This window comes from Balaenoptera acutorostrata, chromosome 11, assembly GCF_949987535.1.
Source record: "Balaenoptera acutorostrata chromosome 11, mBalAcu1.1, whole genome shotgun sequence".
Lineage (NCBI taxonomy): Eukaryota > Metazoa > Chordata > Mammalia > Artiodactyla > Balaenopteridae > Balaenoptera > Balaenoptera acutorostrata.
The window spans coordinates 79,762,183-79,781,623 of NC_080074.1; the positions used below are offsets into that span (position 1 = coordinate 79,762,183).

The 19,441-nt window shown below is 39.1% G+C and overlaps 1 protein-coding gene across 4 annotated transcripts in view; it reads right to left on the bottom strand.

The window, feature by feature from the left end:
• BICD1 (BICD cargo adaptor 1) overlaps positions 1-19,441 on the bottom strand; it is a 220,966-nt gene that overhangs the window by 25,851 nt on the left and 175,674 nt on the right. Inside the window, exon 8 of one of the 4 annotated variants that reach the window (XM_057557152.1) lies at positions 19,099-19,292. The exons of 2 other annotated variants lie outside the window; for them this stretch is intronic. In XM_057557152.1, the coding sequence (XP_057413135.1) occupies positions 19,099-19,292 (194 nt within the window). Of the gene's footprint in view, positions 1-19,098; positions 19,293-19,441 lie in introns of those variants that run through there. One more of the 4 variants, XM_057557149.1, reaches the window with a different exon arrangement.

Sequence of the window (19,441 nt, forward strand, 5' to 3'; positions counted from 1 at the left end):
TCATTTTCCATCACTCCCAAGTCCTGCTCCAGTTTCTAGCCCCAAGCTCATGGCCTTTGTGCAAGCTGACCTCCTTTCCTATAAGGCTTTTCTCATTACCCACACCTGCACCCCTACCGGTAACAGGGAAGAGCTATATCGGACTCCATGTTGGATCTGTTTCTTTGACTTTAACCTTTGCTTTTCATTGCTTTTGTTATTATAATCATACATAATGGTCTGCCTCAGGGAACCCTGCCCCTCTGCCCGAATGTTAAACTAAAGTGCCTTAGTTCAGCTCACAGGGAGCCAATCTGACCCTGCCCACCTGTGAATGGCTGCAGAAAAGAAGAAATTTTGCAAGATAAATGGCCTTTTTACTTTACTTCCTCACCTCCTCCCCATCTCTGTTCTATAAAAGAAACTGGCATCCAAACCCCGGTAAGATGGTTTTTTGGGGACCCTAGTCTTCCATCTTCTTGGTCTGCCAGCTTTCCGAATAAGGTCGTTATTCCTTGCCTCAACACCTCGTCTCCCGATTTATTAGCCTGTTGTGTAGTGAGCAGAGCAAGCAGAGCGAGCTTGGACTCAGTAACAAATTTGGCTTAGCCTGCCAGGAGCCTTGCTGCTCGCGGCTAGCCGGCCCTGGTCACGGAATACTGGGGCAAGATCATAGCAGCTGCCGGGACATTTGTCCTGAGGATCTTTCCTTCAAAACTCCCTGAAACAGCACTGGTTACCCCAGCGTTTGGCAGTTGAAGCAAGGAACCGACAAACTTCTATGAGTTGACAGGCTCGATTTTGGAGGGTAAGTCGCTCTGGCGTGCACACCGGGAACATATTACCCCCCCTCAATTTGGGCTTTTCCTTTATGGGACAAGCCAGTCTGTTTGGTTGTGGTACCCTGTTGGAGAGGGGAATTGTCATTGGATGATTTTGGTAACCGGTTTGTTGGGTTTGGTTTTGGTTTTGGTTTTGTGTGCATCAATGTTGGAATTTGTTTGTGCCTTTTGTGTTGGAATTTGCGTCTTTTGTGTTTTGGTGTTATCAAACTTATAAAAATGGGAAATACTCCATCTATCCCAAAGGAGAGCCCTTTGGGGCATATATTAGATAACTGGGTAAAACACAGCCGTGAGCCTATGACTAAGAAAGACATATATACTATTGTAATAGGGTGTGGACCCAATATATGTTAGGATCAGAAGAGCGATGGACCCTGAATGGCTCACTCTGTGGTGGCCCCCAAACTGTAAGCTTATTCAGCTTTCTGCTTTCCGGAGAACTGCTTGTCTCTTTCTTGGTATGCACTCCTGACGCTGCGGTATTGAGCGTAAAAAAGGAAAATGGCTTGCGGCCAGTTTCGTTCCAGGTGCCTGCTCTGGATCTAAGAGCCCCTGGTTGTTCCCCAGAAGAAGGACGTGCTGCCCTAAGGGGGAAGTCTGTATCTCCAGAGAATGGCCCATAAAGCATGCTGGCGCATAGATAGTGGCGACAGAATTATGTGGAAAACAAGGTTTACTGATTTATTGTCTGCTATTCGTTCCGTACTAAACCTATGTATACATTCATGCTCTTTGAATAAACTTGCCTTGCAACCATCAGTTGTCTTGGCCCTTCTGATCCCATACTGGTGCTTTTCAGTTCCTTACCCCTCACCGCCAGGAACTTCTAGCTTTCTGCAGCCGGTCTGCGGCAAGTGGCGCCTGAACAGGGACCTGAGTGCGTGAGGCATTTCGGAAGATTTCAGGTAAGTAGAACTCTCGAGTGAGATAGTGTGGCCACAAGAAATAATTTCGTTTTTAGGACGGTAACCCGAGAAAGAGTCAGAAGTAAAATAATATGGGACAAAAGGGCTCTAAGGAGCGTGATCTATTTGCTCAGGTTTTGCTTTCAATGTTAAAAGCCCGTGGAATTAAGGTAACTACCTCACAACCTCTGGAATTTTTGCAATTAGTATATGATGCTTGTCCTTGGTTCCCTGAAGGAGGATCAGTGGACTTAGCAATTTGGACTCGTGTAGGAGATGAGTTATCTAAATATCATAAAGCACATGGACCATCTTCTGTTTCAGTTTCCACTTTTAGCTTGTGGAATTTAATAAGAGATTGTTTTAATCCAATTTATGATTCAGTTCCAAAATTAACAGCTAAATCTGTAGAACATATTGCTACAGTAGCTACTGCTCCTCCTTTGCCACCGAGGATAAAGAGTGTTAATTCACTTGATGATGATGACTTTTCTTTTGATCTAGCGGATGAAGAAGCCAAATATGAGGCTGAAAAATATCCTGATGAAAATATTCTTCCACGGTTACAGCAATTACATGTCTCTGTCCCTATCCCTCCTAAGCTTAGTCCTTTACAACAAGCAGTACGGGGAGCTCTTAATAGAGGGGAGGATCCTTTATTCCGCTGCCCGGTGGTGGAACGACCCAATCCTCAAAATCCACAACAAAATAATCGGGAATATCAGCCTCTCTCCTTTAAGGTTTTGAAAGATTTAAAAGCAGCCTGTGCACAATATGGGCCTATAGCCCCTTTCACTATTACTATGTTGGATACTATTGCAACAGAAGCATTGCCTCCAGCAGACTGGAAATCTATTGCTCGTGCTTGTCTCACTGGTGGCGACTATTTACTTTGGAAATCAGAATATTATGAAAAGGCTGCTGAACAAGCTGAAAGAAATACTGCACATAATGTGCTAGTAAATTATGAGATGTTGATTGGGGAAGGACAACATCAGTTTTTACAGGATCAATTAGCTTTCCCTTTTGTGGCTTATGCTCAGATCAATCATATAGCTCTACATGCATGGAAACATTTACCTGCCTCCACTAGGACTGAAGACCTTGCTAAAATAAGGCAAGGGGCAGATGAACCTTATGCTGATTTTGTGGATAGATTATTACAGGCTGTTAATAGAATTATTCCTGATGGTCCTTCTGGAGCAATTATTGTCAAACAATTGGCTTTCGAAAATGCTAATAATATTTGTCAAGCAGCTATACGTCCATGGAAAAAGAAAGGAAATTTAGAGGATTATATTCGAGTTTGTTCTGATATTGGATCATCTTACTTACAGGGAGCAGCTATAGCTGCAGCCCTAACTAAGGCAGGATTTGGGCCAAATGCTAAAAGTAAAAACTGTTTTAAATGTGGGAAGCCAGGTTATTTTGCAAAAAATTGTACTGTTGATACTCCTAATATGCCTATCGTAAATTCTGTGCCTCAAGGTAAATCTCCTTCTCCCACAATTTGTCCCCGATGCCAAAGAGGACGGCATTGGGCTAAAGAATGTCGATCAGTGACTCATAAAGATGGAACTCCCTTGTCGGGAAACTTCCGGAGGGGCCTGCTCCGGCCCCATCAAACAATTGGAGCAATGTCAATAATCCCCCCACAACCTGCTCCACCGCCTCCAGCTCAGACCTTTGTTCCTCAGGGAATGGAATCTCCTCCCTTTAAAGGGCCACGCCAAATAGTGCAGGACTGGACCTCTGTGCCTCCACCCAATTCTTATTAACCTCGGATATGGGACCCCAAGCCCTTCCTATGGGAACTTTTGGGCCTTTACCCCAGGGAACGGTTGGTATAATCCTTGGAAGAAGTAGTATGTCTATGAAAGGCTTAACTATTATTCCTGGGGTGATTGATGCTGATTATGAAGGGGAATTAAAGGTTATGGTTCAAACATCAAAAGGATCTTTTCTTATCACACCCGGTATGCGAATAGCTCAGCTTCTATTAATTCCATTCATACCAGAAGGAAAAATTTTACAACATAACAAAAGAGGAACTGGGGCTTTCGGTTCCTCTGATGCAGTTTATTGGATTCAACAAATTGGTAGGGAAAGACCACAATTGGTATTAAAAATAAATGGAAGGCCTTTTTCTGGGTTATTAGATACTGGTGCTGATGTTTCTGTTATTTCGTTTATACATTGGCCAAAAAATTGGCCCGTGCACCAAACCATTACACAGTTGCAAGGTATTGGCCAATCTAATTCTCCACAACAAAGTTATCAATACCTACAATGGCAGGATGCTGAAGGTAATCAAGGAATATTCAAACCCTACGTATTGCCCGGATTGCCAGTTAACCTTTGGGGAAGAGATATATTACAACAAATGGGAATCCTATTGCTTAGTCCCAACCCTACTGTAACTAATATGTTGTTAAATCAAGGGTATGATCCTAGGAATGGTTTGGGAAAAAATCAACAGGGAAATAAATTACCCTTACAGATTGATAATAAATGGGATAAAACAGGCTTGGGTTTTTTCTAGGGGCCTTGGATTCTCCTCCACCACATGCTGACCCTATAACTTGGATTTCTGATAATCCTGTCTGGGTGGACCAATGGCCCCTTTCTAAGGAGAAATTAATGGCGGCCCATAATATAATTAATGAACAGCTTGCTTTGGGCAGACTAGAAAAGTCTAATAGCCCTTGGAATACTCCTATATTTGTTATAAAGAAAAAATCGGGAAAATATCATTTATTGCAAGATTTACGTGCTGTTAATCAAACTATGGTAATTATGGGAGCTCTGCAACCAGGTTTGCCTTCTCCTGCAGCCATACCTAAAAATTATATGATTATTATTATTGATCTTAAGGATTGCTTGTTTACTATTCCTCTATTTCCGGCTGATAAGTTGCGATTTGCTTTTAGCTTACCCTCTTTAAATTTTATAGAACCTATGCAACGTTATCAATGGAAAATGCTGCCTCAGGATATGGCTAATAGTCCTACTTTATGTCAACAGTTTGTACCTCAAGTTATTGCCCCTGTTCGTAAACAGTTCCCTCAGATATATTTTATTCTTTATATGGATGACTTATTACTTGCTTATTCTGATAAACATATTTTACTTAAGGCTTATAATTCCCTTCAAAGTCATTTGTCATGATCAGGACTAGTCATTGCTGCTGACAAAGTACAGATGAACCCACCTTTCTCATATCTTGGTAAGTATATCACAAATTATAATATTACACCTCAGAAGATAGAGATACGGACTGATGTTCTTAAAACTTTAAATGATTTTCAAAAGTTATTAGGAGATATTAATTGGCTGCGACCTTCTTTAAAATTAACTACGGGTCAATTACAGCCTCTTCTTAATATCCTAAAGGGAAGTCCTGATCCTTCTTCCCCTCGTATTTTAACTTCTGAAGCTCAACAAGCACTCAAGCTTGTAAACAAAGCAATACAATCTGCTCAGCTAACTAGAATTGAGCCTTCTTTACCTATACTATTAATAATCTGTGCTACGTCACATACCCCTACCGCCTTATTATGGCAAGAAACAGGAATTCTTGAATGGATTCATATGAAAAATACGCCCAATAAAGTCATTACACCTTATTATGAGTTAATAGCAACCCTTGTTCAATTGGGTCGTAGAAGAAATATTCAGTTGGTAGGATATGAACCAAATTCTATTATTATACCTTATACTACTTATCAATATTCTTGGCTATTATTTGTCTCTGATTTTTGGGCTCTTGCTTTTGCTGGATATTCAGGAATTATTGATAATCATTATCCTTCTAATAAACTCCTTCATTTTGCTACTCAACATCTATTTATTTTTCCTAAAACTATCTGTTCAACTCCTATTCTCAATGCCCCAAATGTTTTTACTGATGGTTCTGCCAATGGCATCGCTGTGGTTATTTCTGATGACTTAATTCATAAAGAACAAACAGATCATACCTCTGCCCAACGAGTTGAATTACATGCAATTTCCTTGGCTTTTCAAATCTTTTCACATAGTTCTTTTAATCTCTATATGGATAGCCATTATTTGGTTACTATTTTGCGTAACATAGAAACCGCTATAATTGGCAATACTGTTGATTCTCAGTTGTTTCAGACTTTCTTTCAACTACAAACGATTATTCGTCAGCATGACTTCCCTGTAGCCATATTACATATTCGAGCCCATTCAGGTCTCCCTGGCCCATTGTCTTTGGGAAATCAATTGGCTGACTTAAGTTTATCTCAACCTCAGGATCTTGCTACACAATCACATAATTTACATCATCAATCTGCTGCTATGCTTCAAAAACAATTCTCTATTTCTAGAGAAACAGCCCGATACATTGTTAAGTCCTGCTCTAAATGTTTACCCCACCTTCCTGTTCCACAATTTGGAGTCAATCCTCGGGGTTTACTCCCTCATCATCTTTGGCAAATGGATGTTACTCATATTCCCTCTTTTGGTAAATTACAATTTGTTCATGTAACTGTTGATACTTATTCTAATTTTATATGTGCTACGCCTTTGGCTGGGGAATCTACTAAATATGTAATTACTCATTTATTTCATTGTTTTGCATCTATGGGAATTCCTAAAGCTTTAAAAACAGATAATGCTCCAGGATATACGAGTAAAGCTTTTGCCAATTTTTGTGCAACTTTCCATATTTCACATAAAACAGGCATTCCCTACAATCCTCAGGGTCAAGGTATTGTAGAACGTGCCAACTAACAATTAAAAATTACATTACAAAAAATAAAAAAGGGGGAATATGATAGATCTCCTCAGATTATGCTTAATCATGCTTTATTTATCTTAAATTTTTTAACTTTAGATGCATTTAGTCACACGCCTTATGAACGATTGTTTACAGGTCTTTCTGGAACCCCTCCTGAAAAAGCGCTTGTTAAATGGAAAGATCCCATGACTAACCTTTGGCATGGACCAGACCCTGTTTTAGTATGGGGCCGAGGCCATGTTTGTGTCTTCCCTAGGGAGGCAGACTCTCCTCGGTGGCTCCCGGAGCGCTTGGTTCGACATTATCATGCCATCACCAATAAACACCCTGACTCGAAGAATGCGTCGCCTGAGGCTCTCGCAATCAACCACAGCACACCCCAACCGGTTCCCCCGGCCGTCGAGAAGAATGCAGCGACGGAGTAGGAGACAACTTGTCAGGGAGGCGAGGGGAGATCGAAATCAAATTACTTGGTATCAATTGCAATGTTTACTATTTCAAGCACGAAGGATTATGGAGGAGAGTGCTCATCCTCGCTCTCCTCTTACCCTTTTTTTAGCCATGATAGCTGTATTGGCAGCCCCACCTATAGAGGCTAAATCTTATTGGGCTTATGTACCCGATCCTCCTTTATTACAACCTGTTACATGGTCTGAAGCTGACCTTCCAATTTTCTATAATGATTCTACTTTTGGAAGAGTGCTAGGAAATTTGCCTATTACTAAAACTTCTGTTAATTACTCTAATTGGTTTAATACTCCCCCTGTTTGTTTAAGTCCTATGAGTACCAATTCGGGTTGTGTTAAGGCTGTTGCTTTAGAACATGCTATTTCTTACCAAACCACTGTAAATTCTCAAATTTTTACTCATTTACGTAAAAATTATAAAGCTGTGGGATCTAATATTTGTCTTCCTTGCAAACAGACTGTTTCTAGACGAGGAGAGTTATCCACCTTTGTATTTTGGTATAAGGATAACATTCCCATTCACATGAATGCTAGAGTAACTAAGCTTGCTTCTAATACTTCGTTGGATCATTCTCTATGCATATATCGCTTGAGGATTAAAGATACTGGACATTATTTGTGTATTGAAACTACCATGGGTAATCAAGGGACGTTATTAGCTGGACATCAAATTATGGTCGTAAAGACTGTCACAGGACTACAGTTTCCTGCTTTTATGGCTTCTGAATTCCTGCAGTCTGATTTTCCTGTTTGTAATGATACATGGACTAAAGCCTCTGTCTGGTGGACTTTAGATTATGATAATGGCACCATACTAGCTTCTTCGGTCCCCGTTAATAATAACAGCCTTGTGTTTTACAAGCAATGGGAATTCTGGAAACTTGCCTTATCCTTTTCTTATAGACCGGTGATTACTTGCGTCGCTCCTCCTTATGCTTTATTGATTGGAGATTTAATTGTAGAAAACACTATGAATCCTATAGGTTATAATATTACTTGTGTTAATTGTATCTTTAGTAGTTGTGTTTTGCCCGTTAAAGGATCTGCATCTGTTATGATTATGAAGCAACCTTCTTATATAATGTTACCTGTTAATTTGTCTGAACCATGGTATCATAACACTGGCATGCAAGCCTGGCTGGAATTGACTGAAGCATTAAAACGACCAAAGAGATTTATTGGTGTTCTAATATGTGCAATCCTAGCCTTAGCAGCTTTAACTGCTACTGTGGCCACTGCTGGGATTGCTCTTTCACAAACTATTCACGAGGCTCATTATGTTAATCAGTTATCTAAAAATACTAGTGTAGCATTAGCCCTACAAAGTCATATTGATACCCAACTAAAAACGGAAGTAGATGAATTAAAAAATGTTCTAATAGGAATAGGGGATCAAGTTATGGCTTTAAAATTAAAAATGCGTTTGATTTGTCATGCCAAATATACCTGGATTTGTGTAACTCAACATTTATATAATGATTCACAATGGGATTGGGAAAAAGTTAAAATGCATATATTAAGTGTATGGACTGATGGACACATTAGCCTTGATATTCAAAAGTTAAATGCCGAAATACAAGCTATTCAAGAGGCCCACCTGGACAAAGATGGACCCCAGAATTTGATTCAAGGATTATTAGATCAACTACAAGGGCTAAATCCGATACAATGGATTCATGGAGGGCTCTCGGGCCTGATATCAATTGGTGTACTACTTTTATTGGTGATCGGTTTATTACCTTGTGTTGTCAGATTTGTAATGGGGCGCCTCGCTGTCTTGCGTCAGGATGTTCATGGCTTAAAACTACATTATCAAGCTTTAGAAAATAATAAAAAAGGGGGAAATGTGGTGGCCCCCAAGCTGTAAGCTTATTCAGCTTTCTGCTTTCTGGAGAACTGCTTGTCTCTTTCTTGGTATGCACTCCTGACGCTGCGGTATTGAGCGTAAAAAAGGAAAATGGCTTGCGGCCAGTTTCGTTCCAGGTGCCTGCTCTGGATCTAAGAGCCCCTGGTTGTTCCCCAGAAGAAGGACGTGCTGCCCTAAGGGGGAAGTCTGTATCTCCAGAGAATGGCCCATAAAGCATGCTGGCGCATAGATAGTGGCGACAGAATTATGTGGAAAACAAGGTTTACTGATTTATTGTCTGCTATTCCTTCCGTACTAAACCTATATATACATTCATGTTCTTTGAATAAACTTGCCTTGCAACCATCAGTTGTCTTGGCCCTTCTGATCCCATACTGGTGCTTTTCAGTTCCTTACCCCTCACCGCCAGGAACTTCTAGCTTTCTGCAGCCGGTCTGTGGCATCACTCAATTATTATACGATCTCGCAGTAGAAGTGTTTTGCAAAAGAACAGGGAAAAGAGATGAGACTCCATATGTAGAAGCATTTATGCTATTGCATCAGGAGGAAAAGGAGTCAGAGGACTGCCACCTTATGGTGCAGCGATCTAAAAGGAAACCCAAAGGGGAACCTGTTCTACAAGGGGAAGAGGGAGAAAATGAGAATGGTGACATGGTACTCAAAACCTAAACCCCCCCTCTGGCTCACACAGCTTCCCCACTGGCCAAGCAGGCTGCACCAGCAGTTGTTCCAACTGCTCCCATGCCACCAACATACTCACTCCTTTCACTGCCTCCTGTTTCCCCTACCCACAGGGATCGAATAAAATTTTCTGTGTTAACACCCGAGGCACAGGGACCTGGTTTAGTATCACCATCTAAGACCCAACAGGGCACCCAATTTGGACTGGTAGCCACTTCCACAGAAGGGCAATTTCCCTTGTGCTGACATCCTGTAAGTGGCCAGGGTACTCCCTTAGAATTGAGGCGTCTGATTCTAATTTCCCCTCAGGAGCCCCGGATAACTTTGACAAGTGGCGAGCAAGTTGGTTGACTTTCTAATAGATACGGGTGCCACATATTCTGTGGTAAACACCAAGGTGGCATAGAAAACATCTCAGTCTATCTGGGTCACGGGAGTTTCTGGAGAAGTACAAAACCATTCGTTCTTAAACGTCTAGAATGCCAACTAGGGGACCTCACCCTGAAACATAAGCTTCTTATATATGCCAGAGTGTCCAATACCCCTTTGGGGACAAGATCTCCTTTGTAAATTAAATGCTCAAGTAACTTTTTTGCCATAACAGCTTGACATCAGGGTCCCACTGGAGCCTACAAATGGTGCCCCTGGCAACCCCAGAGAAGGAAACAAAGTCATCCTAGGAGAAACTTGCCTGTATCTTTGAGATGCAAATGTCCCATTTGGTCTTCTCAGGAACCCTCATCTCTGCCATCTTTTTAAAATGCAAATTTTGAAAAGAGGGTAAAGTAATTTAGAAATTGACTTGTCAAGGATAAATAGAAATCCTAAGTGTCTTTTAAGATTTAGTCATATAGACAAGGGAGCTTGATTTGTTCCATCTGCCAGAAACCCAACTTTAATCCAAACTCTGTTGTAAACTGATGGGTTTTACATGGCTGTACCTGACTCAGGGCTGAAATTTTGAAATGAGAACCATGAGGTCTCTCTGTTTGTGTGTTTGTGTGTGTCTTTGTATTTGGATAACATTGCTGAGGTTAACTTGTAAATGAGCTCTATTTAATTGGCTTAAAGTAAGTGCTTACAAATCAAACAATTCTAAATACAAGAGAAATTAAGCTAAGTGAATTTCAGGTTCATGTGAACTGAGAAATATTCAGTATTAAATTAATACCTGATATTGTTTAAGTTTATTGATCTAATTAATGTAGACATGTCTTTAGAGTCATCAACATTAAGTATAATACTTTCACTGCACCTAGGTTTAATAGAAGTTAAATGAAATCTTATTATATCTGTTGCAAATTGGTCAGCAAGAAATCTTATTATATCTGTTGCAAATTTGTCAGCAAGAAAAATAACTTGATATGATTAAACTTTAAAGTAAATGTAATGAGAAAAGAGCTTTTAGGTAAACTCTATAAGAATAATTATGTTCTAAAAATAATCTAAGATAGTCTCTCCAGGTTTTGGTAACTATTACTTGCCTCTTGGTTTTCACTAGAAATCAAAGTTTTTAAGAGTCAGGGATTCTAATTTATAATTAAAGCTACTGAAAATAATAAAACATTTCAGTATGGTAGAATGTGTGTTTTCAGTTAAGGTATGAGGAATGGAATTACATTTTACTGAGAAAGTTTTATATATGGTCAGGATTAACTAAATTTATTAATTTATTTATTTATAAATTTATTTATTTATTTTTGGCTCTGTTGGGTTTTCATTGCTGTGCGCAGGCTTTCTCTAGTTGCGGTGAGCAGGGGCTACTCTTCGTTGTGGTGCACGGGCTTCTCATTGCGGTGGCTTCTCTTGTTGTGGAGCACGGGCTCTAGGTGTGAGAGCTTCAGTAGTTGTGGCACGCGGGCTCAGTAGTTGTGGTGCACGGGCTTAGTTGCTCCACAGCATGTGGGATCTTCCCGGACCAGGGCTCAAACCCATGTCCCCTGCATTGGCAGGGGGATTCTTAACCACTGTGCCACCAGGCAAGCCCAGGATTAACTAAATTTAAATTGAAGTTAACTAAGTAAATGGATTTTGTTAAGTAAGCTAATACAAGACTGGAATTTGATCTCTTTCTCTCTGTTAGAAGTGCTCCTTTTTGATAACAGATTGTATGAGTTTCTGTCCCCTTAGGTGACCTGTATTTGTTTTCTTTTAATCATTTTGTGACTTTGGTTAAATGAATAAGTATTGTTTCACAGTGACCTATGATCCTGTTGTGTTTTAAAAGCTTTTTGATATTTTTAACAAGCTTCCCCAATATCAAAATCTGACTAAGCTTTTTAGCCTCCAGCTGACTCTGGGATACTTCAAAAGAACATCTCTGAGACATCTCGGAGAGGAATGTCAAACTAAGTTTATTTGGTATGTTAAATTACTTCAAAAATATTGTCAAGTGATTGGAGATGAACTTTAGGTTATAGTGCATGGATAGATGTCATTAATATAGATATTCCAAAATGTATATGGAATCCCTAACTTCCGATATATCCTGATATGTTATCAATCATAACTCTAGTTATTCTAAAATGTTATATGTCACAGAAATATCCAAGTTTCCTGCTAATTGCATTGTATTCCAATCTTTAACCAGGCTATTTTAAGTTTTGTCCTGATGTTTTTACAAAATGAAGATTTTCAAGAAGACTCATAAAAAGGAACTTTTTAACAATTAGTTTCTGATAGCCTTTAGATAATATCACTGGACTGGGTAACAAATGACAAACCTAATAGAAAACCTGATTACTTCATCCAGATCAACAGGAATTAATTACATGGGACTGAATGAACTGGTACATATGATTTATAACTTTATGACTTTGGAAAATATACTGGCTTTAATCTTTGTTTTTCAGAAAAAAAAACCTTTTCTCTTATGCTATGACCTACAACAAGTTGATAAAGTATGCCTTTGTAAACAAAGATGAAACATTTATCTTTTTCTCTCTACCTGGTTGATCCTGCCAGTAGCATATGCTTGTCTCAAAGATTAAGCTGTGCGTACATGGCCAGTATAGTGAAACTGCAAATGGCTCATTAAATCAGTTATGGTTCCTTTGGTCGCTAATTCTTGCAACTGGATTACAACTAGTTATACTAATCATTGTTTTAATGTGTTCTTTGTTTCCAAATTGTTTGTGCTTTGTGTCTCCCTGCTGCACTATGTCTCTGTCAGTGTTACCAGCTGCATTTACTTATATCCTGTCTATTTTATAAGATTGCTGTCTCTTACAGTACCCAGTGTGTAACCAGGCCTCCAACAAAACCTCTATGGCTAAACATCTTGAGGAAATAGATCACATTTATAACATAAAATAATTATAATAGTGTGATTCTAGGTATGGGTAGAAGCAACAAGGGAAAATGTCTCCTGGATCATAATTAGACAGAGGATCTGGAGAATCTTTAATTATCAATAGGGCCTAATCCAAAAATTAGCACCTGGAGTGGCATATCAAGAATTTTCGCCTGATCTGGGATGAACCTCTCAGCGCCGTGGGACAAAATTTTATCATGAAACGTCTCCCAAATATTGGTCAAATTTCTGACCAAGAGGGGAGGATCTGAGAAATGGCATCAGTGACTGCAGCCCTCCAACGTGAGCCAGTGAGCCCTGAGGAAACTCAGGAAGGAGAAGAATACCTGCCACCTAGCAGCCATCAGACTACAGCCCCTCCCTATGGTAAGCCCTGAGGAAACTCAGAATGTGAAAATACAGGTTACAGGCCCCAGATAGCTGAGGCACATATCAAAGGAATGATTTCAGTGAGCCCAGACTCTTGCATCTTCCCATACATAGAAAAGCCCTAAATTCCTTAAAGACAAATCTCAACATTCGAAACAACTGGCACCTATGGTGGACATTCCCAGAAAGATCCATGTGACGAGACACAGCAAGAAACAGTTAGAATGGTCATCGCCCCTTTGCCACAAGATTATGGAATGGACATTGACAGTGGGGAACTGTAACAGGGAACTCCATGTTAGATCTGTTTCTTTGACTTTAAACTTTGCTTTTTGTTGCTTTTGTTATTATAACCATGCATAATGGCCTGCCTCAGGGAACCCTGCCCCTCTGCCTGAACGTTAAGTAAAGTGCCTTTGTTCAGCTCACAGGAAGACACTCTGACCCTGCCCACCTGTGAATGGCTGCAGGAAAGAAGAAATTAACACATCCCCTCCTATTTTGTAAGATACATGGTCTTTTTCTTTACTTCCTCACCTCCTCCCCCTCTCTGTTCTATAAAAGAAACTGGCATCCAGACCCCGATAAGATGGTTTTTTGGGGACCCTAGTCTGCCATCTTCTCGGTCTGCCGGCTTTCCGAATAAAGTCATTATTCCTTGCTTCAACACCTCGTCTCCTGATTTACTGGCCTGTCGTGCGGCAAGCAGAGCGAACTTGGACTCGGTAACATACCTTCTGCCTATTAAGGTCTGTAGTTACCTATCATGACCAGTGCTTGCATTTCTTCTGCGAGGATTTCCTCACCACTCCAACTCTTCTATTTACCAGGAACATTTATTAATATTACTTATTTGCCTATCTAGCTCCCCTTAAAGGGGAGAACAGAGGTGATGTTTTACTTGAATATCATTACATTATACCAAAAGCCAAAAAAAGTACCTGACACATAGTAGATGCACAATATATTTTGTTAAATTTTGACGAATGAGGAAATGAGTTAATGAAAGAAATGTGGTTTTGGTACATATTTAAGAACATAGGCTTTGCAATATAACAAACACAAATACATGTTTACTGTTTGAATATACGGAAATGTAAAGACAATTTTCACTAATGAACGTGTTTGTATCTATTACTAAAGGGGTGACTACATACTAAGGTTAATACATTTATGAGCTGCTTTAAAAATCGGTAAGATCTAAAATATAGAAAATTCTCAGATTTCAAAACAATACCATTCTTTCACATTAGTTCAGTAATGGTTTCAGAGAAAGAGAGAAGGAGCGAGGAAGAGAGGTAGGGAGGGACAGAGGAATTGAAATGATAATGGGGAAGCAGAACATTCAAGAGAAAAAGCTCCTACATGGAAAGCACAGGTTCACAAGGAGCAAATTGCTTAGGCTATTATTTCAAGAAGGGAGTTCAAACTTGCTTTTTCAAGTTTCAGATTTCTTGTTTATCCTGTTGCGATATTGTGATTTATAAGAAATGTATATTTGGTCTTCGTCCAGGATTCCTGACCCTTAGCTCCCCAAACCCTTGGAATTTCTTAAGTGCTGAGAATGACAAAAGAGTCTCTTGTGTTAATGAGATGACTTTAGGACCCCACCTAAGGGCGGAGGCTGGTTGCCAGGAGAACCAACCACAGAATTAGAGAGTTTGAACTTTCAGTTGCAACCCCTGACCTTCCGGGGAGAGGCTGAAGGTTGAATCAATCACCCAGCGGCCAACAATTTAATCAAACTCATGCTTCTTTAATGAAGCCTCCATAAAAATCCGAAAGGACAGGGTTCACAGAGCTTCTGGGTTGGTGAACACGCGGAGATTGGGGGAGAGTGTCGCCCTAGGAGAGCAGGCAAAAAAAGCTGTGCGCCTATCCCCATTCCTTGCCCTCCACATCTCTTCTGTCTGGCTCTTCCTGAGTTACATCCTTTTATACTAAACTGGTGATCAAGGAAGTAGCAAATTAATTGAATCTGAAGAGCGGGTCATGGGAACCTCTGATTTATAGCCAGTAGTTCAGAAGTAAGGTAACAACCTGGACTTTGGACTGGCACCTGGAGTTCAAGGAGGGGTCGTGGGAACCCCAATCTATTGCGGTGGGTCAGAAACACAGGTCATGATCCGGGCTTGCAACTGGCTTATGAAGTGGGGGGTGGGGCAGTCTTGTAGGACTCAGTCCTCAACCCGTGGAATCTGATGCCATCTCCAGGTAGATAGTGTCAGAATTGAGTTGAATCATAGGGCACCCAGCTGGTATCAAAGAATTGCTCGGTGTGGGGAAGCTCCCCCCCCCCGCCCCCCATGTTGCAACTGGGTCCCTAATTCACTTGTACAAATGATGTATTTAGGTCTTTACTACAGAAATAACATCTGTGGCCTATGAACTGCATAGATTCCTTTCACATATTCTGGTAGACTGATTTAAATTGTTGATTAAATTGTAAGTTTTTATTAATTATATAGGCCTAGGTAGTGAAGGCATTGAGATACAATGTTGGCTACAAAATAACCACTGATATTATGAAGCTATACTATCTGCTGCCTGATTGCAAACTTGCTGATATCAGAAGGGCCCCTTTTGATTCAAGTTCATCAAAGCTAGTAGGCACATGGGGGAGGACGCTGGAGTTTGTATGCTAAATAAGGATAAAGTCAAGAACAAGAAAGTCAACAAGCCATGGCTGGAAACTCTGGGATTTCAGGGGCTAAGGTAGCAAGCAGAGACAGAGCCATAGCCAGAATTTTCCTCCACAAGGTTTTAGTAACATTGGAAATCAATCAGTAAAATGTACTAACAAATTAGCACAAAACATTCTACTAATTTTGAAAATCAATGCCCTATCCTAGAATTGATTTTCCAGAAATTGAGAAATTCTGCCTTGAAGAAGATGTGGTTTCTGCTTACCATCTCATAGAAGTGAAATCTATTTGAAAATATTCCTTATATATGGTAAATAATATTTTATGTTCTGTTTATGTTACTGTTTTAAAAGTTAAATGAGATTTATACTTCTTCCAATTCCTCAACCAAAGGATCCAAAACAAATTAAACTAATATAATTTCTATTGATTTAATTACTTCAATGATCCACAATAGAAAACCTATATATCTGCTGATTAGAATAATTAAAATCACCTAAAAATATATATTAAAAATATATTTTTGAAAACAATGCCTATCAAAAAACATTCTGATAAATTAACAGGAAATTGTCCTTTTAAAGTGATGAATATATATTGTTACCAGCAAGTAAATTTATAATAATAACATTAAACTCATAAAACCTATTATTTCCCATGGGTTTAAGATATTTCTTGCATAGGACATAGGACTAGATATATATGGCATATTTTCCCTTCCTCAGCTTAATGAAAACATTTTATATAGTAAAAGCATCAAATAATGTTTAATATGTTTTATACAATATAGTTCAGCCTAGGAAAAATAATATATATTGTCAATAGTGCAAATATTTTTAGAAGCTACAATTTGGTGTAGATGGCTAATAAGTTTCTATAGTAATTCATTTAACCAGAACCTTTTAGAAAATGTTGCTGGGTTGGTTTAAGAATTTATTAACGATTAATCTGATTGGTTCCATGATATCCAATTAAAAATTCTTCAGGCTATAATAACAGCTTTACTTCCTTCCTGCTTTTATTATTTTAACTTCAAATAAATGGTTAAAAATATAAGGTTTATCAATATGCTAAGTTGTCATTAAAATGATTTTCTGGCCTAATGACGATTCTGAATTCCACATTATTTATCTCTAATCTTGTATATAGCAATCATTTCTAAGGCCTATGGCATTTTCTCATTATTCAAAACTAAAGAATTTAAGACGTCGTAATAGTATTCTCATTCATGTATGCTGACTAGCCTTAGAGTTGCAAGATGTGTACAGTGTCTATAAAGTTGTAGAAAGAGTCAGAATGTGTGAAAATGTCGGACTTTTAGTACATGATATGCCCTTTTTGACAGCACATCAAAATGGAGCAAAAAACATAAAGATGTTCATACTTTAACCCAGTGATCTCACTCTTGAGAAGAAAATGAAATATATGAGAAGTTGAATGCATGCTATTCCTAACAGCATCTTATAACAAATAATGGAAAACCATCTCAGTGGCTAACGAGAGGATGTAGTGATTAATGCAATAACAATATCTGAAATAGAATCTACGATACAACCTTTAAAAATAAAAATAAGACTAGGCAGTAACATAGAAAGGTTTATGATATCTGTTAGTGGTTTCCACAATGTAATGACAATGATGTAAAATAGATATTAATGTAAACAAGCATCAACTAGTCATACATAAAATGAAAATAGTTGCTATTAATATTCATTACTAATTTTAATCTTATTGATATGTCACTTTTCAAGTTAAAATACAATAGGGTTACTTATCAATCACAGAATTTCTTTTCTAAGTTCTAGAAGATAGTGCTACTAAGTCCAGTTGGAACACAAAAAGACCTGTGGGTTTTATTTAAGTTAGGTGTCCTGATGAATCAGGACCACTTTGGTGACTCACAGACTTCCAAAGGGGTCTAAAAGAAGAGGAAAAGAGTAATGAAAGGAGGAACATCCAGGAAGGTTGTTGCCTTTTGTTTTAGGTGTACATTTTGGCTGCTAAAGCTCTTCTAACTCCTTATCACTACCTATGTCCTCAAACATTCTTAGAATGTTTAACTTCTGCTATAAATTTCCACACCATATCTTTTAATCCCAATCACTAGGCTGAGTTATGAATCAGATAAGGAAAGTACAGTGTTAGAGATCCAAAGGCTGAGGTTTCCAAAAAGGAATTAAGGTAAAATTGAAGTAAATTAAAAAAAAAAAAAATTCTGTGGCCAAGGTGGCAAACTCAAAGGTTACAGTAGGGGCCGGAAGATAACAGAAACAAGTGCAGCAGGCTGGATATAAGTAATTGGGAGCGAGGGGCCCTGTGGTAAACTGCAGTTTGCCCTGTTTAAAAGCAGGAGGCACTACATAGATCCAACAGGTTGCTGACATGCATGAATGCAGACTTAGGGCTGCCAGATATTCAGAATCCTTCAAGGGAGCCCAGAAATACAGCTGTTCAGGTGAAATCTCCTGAGTTTCTAACTGTTGACAACTAAATAGAATTAGTTTTAATTTTTCATTCCCTGCAATAGCCTAATAACAGCTGCCTTTGGGCTTATTTTGTTTCACAGAATTCCTGTGTACCACCTCTGACCTATAGTTAGCATGCAGGCAGGGATTTCCCAAAAGGATGATCTTTATCTGCCAGAAGTCACATTTTCAGTTGAGGCCTTTCATAGAAAAAATAAAAAATGTTAAAAAAAGAAAAATGCTAAACAGTGAAGCTAAAGTAAGTTGTGAGCATGCTGGTAAGCACAAATCAATAAGGGCTTAGAGGATTTTACTTTTACATTCTCTATAACTGAGGAGACATTCTGAGTCACTATAAAAGGAGATCAGCCCAAAAGGCTTTTTATAAAGATGGTTCCCTTTACTGAAATTACATTAAAAATGATCAGAAGAAAATGACAAAATTTGACCAAGACAGAATTGCTATGAGCTACCAAACTGCAAATAGGACCTGACTGTGTGTGTCCTGTGTTGTGTCTGTTGCTAGTTTCCCTTCAGCTATCCCATTCCTTCCAACTCTCATTTTCCATCCTTGGCTGTTAAAAGGAGGTCGCTGGAGACTCCTAAGAAATGATTGTCTGGCTGAGTAAAGAAGGAAACCGAAAGAGAGGTATAAAGGCATTTTTACTTTAACCGTAGGAATTTACCGTCATCAAAGTTAGACTATGTGGATGGGTGGGAGTGAGTGGTTGGAAGGAAGGGGAGAGCTGTCTATTCAACTCATCATTTGCATCACATGCACCCAAGGAAAAAATGTTTACCTGGTGGAGCCACGGTTAACCTTTTTTCCTTGCTGAGCCGGTGCCCTTGGATGAATTCACTCATGGAAGGGGGGCCCTTCAGAAGAAATGACTCTGTGGAGGTGGGATCAGGGGGAACTCTTAATAAATTCTGTAGGTAGGAAGCCCCTGAAGTCCTGGGACGGCTCTGATCACAAAGGGAAGGTGAAAATTGTCTTGCAGGAGATCCAAGAAAATACATATAGGAAACAAAAAAGTTTTACTTTAATTACCTTTCAAAGCCTCACCAGTGACAACATTATTTAAATTGGCATTTAAAATTTTTTAACAAGTAAATCAAGATTTTCACTAAATGTTTAGTTTC